Source organism: Plasmodium fragile (genome assembly GCF_000956335.1).
Source record: "Plasmodium fragile strain nilgiri unplaced genomic scaffold supercont1.59, whole genome shotgun sequence".
Classification (NCBI taxonomy): domain Eukaryota; phylum Apicomplexa; class Aconoidasida; order Haemosporida; family Plasmodiidae; genus Plasmodium; species Plasmodium fragile.
The window spans coordinates 87164-94594 of record NW_012192639.1 but is presented as its reverse complement, the minus strand read 5'-3'; the positions used below and the strand labels follow the sequence as shown (position 1 = coordinate 94594).

The 7431-nt window shown below is 38.2% G+C and overlaps 3 protein-coding genes across 3 annotated transcripts in view; 2 read left to right on the top strand and 1 right to left on the bottom strand.

Annotated features, from left to right (window-relative positions):
• AK88_04311 (uncharacterized protein) overlaps positions 1 to 428 on the bottom strand; it is a gene marked incomplete at both ends in the record, with an annotated part of 7166 nt that extends 6738 nt beyond the window's left edge. The window contains 2 exons of the mRNA XM_012481921.1: positions 30 to 107; positions 249 to 428. Of these exons, the coding sequence (XP_012337344.1) occupies positions 30 to 107; positions 249 to 428 (258 nt within the window). The remainder of the gene's footprint in view (positions 1 to 29; positions 108 to 248) is intronic.
• Positions 429 to 1721: 1293 nt separating this feature from the next.
• AK88_04310 (uncharacterized protein) lies at positions 1722 to 2716 on the top strand (the record flags this gene model as incomplete). The annotated part of the gene is made up of 2 exons (XM_012481920.1): positions 1722 to 1928; positions 2129 to 2716. 2 exons carry the CDS (start codon positions 1722 to 1724, stop codon positions 2714 to 2716), a joined length of 795 nt encoding a protein of 264 aa, XP_012337343.1.
• A 2850-nt stretch (positions 2717 to 5566) lies between these two features.
• The window catches only part of AK88_04309 (uncharacterized protein), a gene marked incomplete at both ends in the record, with an annotated part of 3720 nt that continues 1855 nt past the window's right edge, over positions 5567 to 7431 (top strand). The window contains 3 exons of the mRNA XM_012481919.1: positions 5567 to 5635; positions 5880 to 6698; positions 6896 to 7341. Of these exons, the coding sequence (XP_012337342.1) occupies positions 5567 to 5635; positions 5880 to 6698; positions 6896 to 7341 (1334 nt within the window). The remainder of the gene's footprint in view (positions 5636 to 5879; positions 6699 to 6895; positions 7342 to 7431) is intronic.

Here is a 7431-nt window from a genome sequence, read left to right as displayed (position 1 = left end):
GCCCATGTGCTTCTTTTCCATTCCTCCACTTGGTCATTCGTGGGATGTGTGTTTCCAAACTGGAGGTTGTGGTATTGGTCCGACTCGGAGAATATTTTCCTTGAGATCTGCACGGGGGGGGGGGCGGGGGATAAAAAAAAATTAGTGCACCAATGAATAACACATTAATACATTTACATATGAATAATGCATGTGTAAAAATATGCACGTACACGTGTGCGTATTTGTAGGCAGACGGATCATCTTACCAAATTGTTTTTCTTCAAGTAGAGCGTTCCGAGGTAGAAAAATAGAACCGCGAAACACGCTGTTTTAAAGGCAAAGGATGCGTTCATTGAGGACATCAAATTCTCTTGCGCCTTTTTCTTCAACATAGACAAGAACCCGGGGTCCTTGATGTGGTTGTGCACCGATTCCAGATGATCCATCTTGTGTAATGGCTGTGCAGTGTAATGGCTGTGCCGTGTAATCGCTGTGCCGTGTAATCGCTGTACCGTGTAATCGCTGTGCCGTGTAAAACTACTTGGCTAAGTAAATGTTAAACGGCTTGTAGGTGGAGCAAAGGGGAAGACCCAAAAGGGGACGCACACATACACATATATATTTGTGCTAGGAAAATTAACAAAGGGTGTTTGCACTGGACCGTGTGCACATGTACACTATATGACGGATTACACGGTCTGGTCAAAATTGGTATTCCTTCCTCCTGGGGGGCTCGGGGACTCACCGAAATTACCTCTTAAAGGAAAAATGAAGAAATGCAAAAAAAAAGGGGGTGCGTAAAAAGGGTACCTAAGTATCATTATTACGTAAGTACCATTAACATTAACGCATTAATGATGTACAGCCCACCGTCACACAAAAAAAAAAAAAAAAAAAAAAAAAAAAAAAAAAAAAAAAAAAAATATTTTGGAAAAAAGGAGAAGACTGAATAAAGGAAAAAGAACAATTTTCTTTTCTGAAATGTTAAGGACTAAATAAAATATGATTTTATATATATATAATATTCCCCCCCCTGGAGGGAAAGAAATTTTATTATGGTCAAAATATTTGGCTGCACGAGTATTTTCTTGTATATACCTAAATAAAAACGGTAAGTGGGTAAATGTAAAAAAACTTTATTTGTTTTAAAAAAGAGTAGCTCTCTCTGTGGGGCCGATCGAGTTTGTGTTTTAACTGCTACGCGGTTTTTTTTACTTATGGGCATACATATTCTCGTGCGAAGAGCCAGTTTTTGTGGTGGTGACTAGATGATAAAATATAAAATTTCCTATTTTTATATAATAAAAGTGTTCCCTCTAAGTCGCATGTTTCGCGTAGCTGCATTTGCTTATCGTTTGTCCTGTCGACATTGTAAATAGCATTCTGCCCCACATGTAATAAAAGATATATTTTATATGAGTGTAAATATATATAGTTTGTACAAAATACCTTTTGCGCGATGATAAGTGAACAAATCTGTATTGTAGAAAGGAGTAGTATATAAATAACCATATTTGCTTTATGTACCAATGAGCATAAAATGGTGAGTATGACACTTGGCGCATGACACCCCTGTGTTATCTTTTTTGTCCCATTCTTTATTATTCATTTTTTGTTTGTTTTTTGTTTATTTTTCATCTTGCCTTTTTTTTTTTTTTTTAGGTAGCTTTTTTTTTTTTTTTTTTCGGAAAAGCATAAATAAGTCATTTTTAAGAAAGTAAGAATTTTTTTTTTTAAAAATGTCTAACCTGAGGAGCAGTAGTTCTAGTGGCAGGAATGTAAATTTGGAAGTATGCAGGCACTCGAAGGATGGAAGTGTTTCCACCTTGGATGCCGATAGTAGTGATGTGGAGGGTAGGGGAAGTGTGAAAAGTTGGTTTAAATTTTTGTTGAGAAGTGGCCTCTTCACCGTTTTGTTGTTGGCCATGCATTGGTCCAGCAGTGAGGTAATGATTCGTGTGTGACCGTGGCGCGACAGACAAAAGTTGGTTTAATTTTTTTTTCAAACAAATGACTTATTTTTGTCTATGTGGAAAAATGCATACATGTGGAAAAACATCGCGGTGTGGCGCTTTTCCATGTCATTTTTTTTTTTTTTCATTTTAAAAAAATGTATATTTTTTTTTTTTTTTGTTGTTGCTCTTAGGGCCCTTGTTATGCTGAATGGACGGGAGAAGGAACAAATGAGGTGAAGGTGGTCCGAAGGAGAAGAATGTTACATTACATGGGTGGGAAGTACATGGGTGGGAAATACAATTCATCGTCGCCAAGCATTCCGGGTTGTTGGGGGAATGACGCAGAAAAGGAAAAGGAAGTTGGCGGGAGCAGATTTTCAGGATATAATTTTTACTCCCCCACAACACAACGCTCGTCATTTTTGTCTCCTTCCTTCTCCACACCATTTAACTCACTCGTGGCCATGACCAGTCCCCCTCCAACGAACATTGAAATATGGAGTACCTACGAAGACGGCTTAAGATATTTGAATCAAAGGGCCTTTAGAAATATGGGGAATGATTTTCGGCACCCAAATGTTATGAACAACGCTTTGAATGAAAAGTACAAAATTTTAAATTTTTTATATTCTAAGTTGGATAGAGATTCTATATTGTATTTATTTTCTTTTATCACGGCGTTGATTCTTTTTAGTAAATTGGGAGCTCCCAGATTGTTCGTTCTGGGGTGCGTTATGGGCATCCTATACCACATTAGAAGATCTAAGATGCGGGGTTGAGTGGTCGCATCCGCGATGTTTTTGTACCTTTTTTTTTGCGTGTAGCAAAATGGAATGGTGTGCCAGGTTGGTGAGGCGGCGGCGGCCAGATGTGGTTTGTTGGGTTGCGCGTTTTTCTTTTCCAGTATGTCGCGCTGGTGAGCACCACGAATGCGGAGGCGGCGTGTGAACCGTCAAGCGAATGTGAACGCCACACCTTCCACTCGTTCGAGTAGGACACAAGTTTGTTATTGCGTCCCCCCCCCCTTAGTGGGAAAGGGATAGGGAGTTATACTGTAACCCAAGTTTGCATGCACGAAGATTATCTCTGCACTTCCTCAAATACCATCATATATATATATATTCGCTAAGCTTTTATATAATTTTCAAATTATTTTTGCGCTTGGCCACTTGATCGTCTGGCTTAATTTTTATGTATAAAATTTGCTAGACTGTTGAAAAGTGTCTCGACATCAGAGGAGACTTTTTCTTCCCTTTCATATCTCCTCCTTTTTGAACTTGTTCAATATTTGTTCATGTTTAATTTTGCCAACGTATTCGTACAAGATGATAAAATGTGTGTAGGATGTGCATTTTTACTAAGCTTTTTTTTTTTTTTTTTTTGTGTGTGTGCGTGCCATATGTGTATAAAATTGCCATTACAATTATTTGTCCCTCCCATAGGACAGCAGAGGTCGCCAAGTGATGAGTGCCTCTTTGGATGGGGAGGATTCGACCCTGTGTTAGTTCGTTTCAATGTTCATGAGTCTTCCATTTATTCATTTCTTCATTTGTTCATTTATTCATTTATGCATTTATTCATTTGTTCACTTTCACAACTATGTGCACAGGTGTACCTACATATTCCAGTCGGGGGGTTGCAGGGTGCCGCGATCGGCCGTCCCACTTCCTAAACAGAGCGACCGGAGGATTTATTTTCCTTCTGACAATGCCCCTCTTCCAACGTTGCTAATATTTTATTAACCAAAACTTTTTTTCAAAGTCGATATGAAAATATTTTTGTTAAAAATGTTGTACAAAACAAAAAAAAAAAAAAAAAACGGTTTCCAACGTGGTAGGATTGAAATGTCTACATTTTGAACGCCCAGTGTGGGGATGAAAAAGGAAAAGAAATTGTGTGCATGCATTTTAGCATTTCCTATTACGTACCGTTCAGCGTGTACCATTTGAACACTGCTCCTATTTAAGTAGGCAGACGTAGGTGGTGTGTGGAGACTAGCTCTGCTATGTGTGTCCCCTGAGACGTCATGATTAAATTTTGCAAAGAAGAAATTTTATTCCATTGCTATCTCTCTTTTATGTGTGGTAGAGAGAGAGAGAGGGAGGGAGGTGTGCCATTATTTGCAAAAGCTTTGCACACATTGAAAAGTGTAAATATATATAATGTCATGGTAATAATTATTTTTCTTGTGAATTGGTGAAGTGACATAAATAAATACGGTAGTGTTAATAAATGTGTAGCCCTTCGCAGAGGGGTGACGTAAAAAAGTTCGTCCTATTTTCCCCCCGCTAGGCTAAAAAGAGAGAGCAAACTATATAACGGGGCACTTATTTTCAGAAGGTACAACGTGTATGAGAGTGGGTAAGCGTGCACATGTAGTTGTACTTATGGGTCTACTTAGTGGTGGAACAAATGGCTCATTGACCAATTTGGGAATACCCCATAATAAGATTGCACATCCTAAAAACACATGAACAAGAAAAAAAAAAAAAAAAAAATTAATTGCCTCGCTAAGGAATATATATATATATATTTCCCCTCTTTTTTTTTTCTTCCTTTTGCATAAACTAAAAATTGGCAAAAAAGGGAAAAAAAAAAACTTTATTTATTTTCACGATTTTATTATTATTATTTTTTTTTTGAGTATCAGGAAGAGTAAAATATAATTCTTCAAATATGTATACAAATTAGAAGAGTGAAAAAAAGGACGACAAGTCTTAGCCAACAGCAGTTTATACAAAAAACAAAGGGTTATGTAGGAAGGGGAGCAGGTGGGTGTAAAACATGAGGATGCTTAGGTACATTTTTTTTTTTTTGGCTAATAATTAAATAAGTGTGTTATGTAGATATTTAAAAATAAAAAAAAACTACTATATTTAAAATGTGAGAAACAAGATAAACACAACAAATTTTTATTTGAATTTTTTTTGGCGCCGCTCCCTAACTGTTCATTCAACCCTTGTAACATTTCATTAGGTTTCATTTTAAAGCATTATTGTTGCTTCTTTTTTGTAGCATAATAATACCATACATGTTTGTTATATTATAATATATATATATATATATATATATATATACATTTCTGTGTGATTATCATTTTAGCTTTTTTTTTTTTTTTTTTTATACCTATTGTGTTGTTACACCGAAAGGAAGAGAAAGAAACATGACCTCTTCGAGACGTATTATTTATTAGGGTCACATTTTGGTATTGTGGCATTTGGGCCCGTTGCATGAACAAAACTTGATGACCCCTGAAAAATGAAGGGGGAAAAAAAATGCTTTTTCTATAACATACTCTCCTGTTTAATATATTATTTTATTATTTTTTTTTTTGAGTAACTTTTATACCTCGTATGAGCGCAGGGTAGACTTTTTTTTCCGTGAGTATTCCCAGAAGGTGCAATGAAAATAATAACCTAGGCGTTTGACTTGGTCTTATTTGTGTATTCTTTTGTATGTCAGATTTGGTGGTCCAATTTACGCAGCTGATTTTAGTACTGCATATGTAGAAGGCCTAATTTGAGAATCCGGCATACGAAATTGACGTACATACCCAACATACATATCTTGTAGACCTTCCTGGTGTACACACCACCCTCCCCTTGTATATTGTGATATTATCTACCACCATGAAGAACGGAACGGAGCGTGAGTATTTATTGAAGGACACGGGGATTGTGAAGGCGATGATGAAGGAGGTTCGTTTTGTTGTGTGGGGTTATTTTAGAGGGCGGAGTGTCTCCCGCTACATCTGCTGCATGTCCCGCGTATATATGTCTGCTCCCATTGGGGCGTTTTGCATACCAATGTATATAAAATGTGTGCATCTGAAAGGGGTTCACAAATGTATGAATGCGTGTGCCAAATCTCACGCTCCTCTCAGCGTACGTATAGATATACATATTACGTTTGTTCCTTGTTCACCCACCGCCCCTAATGTAGTATAAATATATGACCAACTGGCCGGATTACAATTTTGATAAAATGCGGGGAATTTATAACAGCAAATTTCAAGACGTTTGCAACCAATTGGAAGGAAAACCCGAATACATGAAGAATAAGAATTGCTTGAATATGTTTAGCGTTGCCGACAATCTAATGCAAAGGACAGGAATGAAAGTGGATGACAAGGTGTGGAATTACATAAAAGATTTGCTTAACAAAAATAAAGACAATATAGATCTCACGTCAAATGAGACGACCAGTTACATTAATTATGTCGGAACCAAACTACAACAAGTACTTCTAGAAGATTTTAAAGATTTTAAGAATTCCCATGAAAATAATTATGAGCTTGCTAATATAGCAATGTTATTTTATTTCACACAGAATATAGGAAATATTAAAAAATTGATGAAATCTCAACATGATCCCCTATTTCCTTCTTGTTGTGAATTTGTAAATAATTGTTTGTATATTTATCGAACATTTAAGGATCTTAAGTGTTCGAGTAATTCAAATACCAAATTTAGTCGCAGTACTTTATGCGTGGAATTGAATTCCTTTATGGAGGAGTACAAGAATAAGTTGTATCCAGATCTCAAGCATCTGAAAATTATCAAAACAAGTGAAGAGAAGCTCAAAGATGCCTCAGTACAGGACCCCATAGATATCGAACTAAAGTGTCCTTATAAGACTTCTAAGATTGAGTTTCTTAGCAATTGGGTTGGATACAATTCTGATTTGTCCTACGGGGTCAAGTTGGGGTTGATGTCTTTTTCTGCCCTGTTGATGTTCGTGGGGTTCTTGATGCTGTACAAGGTAAGCGCACGAGGGGTGGTATACTTTGTTATCGGTTGAGTGATGCGGTTTGTTGTCGGTTCAGTCTCGGAATGGGGGAGCGTGGCTCCCTTCTTACCCGTTCGTGTGAATCGTGCGGTCGACCCTTACTCCTTCACTTTTTACCCTTCTGCATATGAATTAATTTTTTTTTTTTTTTTTTTTCCCCTCCTTTTGAGTTCACCCCGCTGGGATACTTACTTGGTAGAGATAATAATAGAAGACGACTAGCTTTCATAAGATTGAGACGCCGTTATGACCCAGGACTGAATGCAGGACTGAACAGCATGGGAACAGATTCGGAACAAACGATAAGCTATATACCCTATTATCCTAGTGAAGGAGTGAGGGGCAAAGGGCCTTATGCTTCTGAAATGTTGGGTAGTGATAGTACCATTGGGCCAATGCCTACTTTGAATAACGCATGCTATGCCTCGTCTCAGACGTTAGGGGGTTCAACACCTGGGGCGTCGGAGGTGGTGGGAGATTCCATGTACGCCTCGTCTCAGACGTTAGGAGGTGCGACACCTGGGCCGTCGGAGGTGGTGAGGGGTTCCATGTACGCCTCGTCTGAGACATTAGGAGGTTCAACACCTGGGCCGTCGGAGGTGGTGAGGGGTTCCATGTACGGCTCATCTGAGACGTTAGGAGGTTCCACACGTGGGCCGTCAGAGACGGTGCGAGGTTCAACACGTGGGGTGTCAGAGGTGTTGGG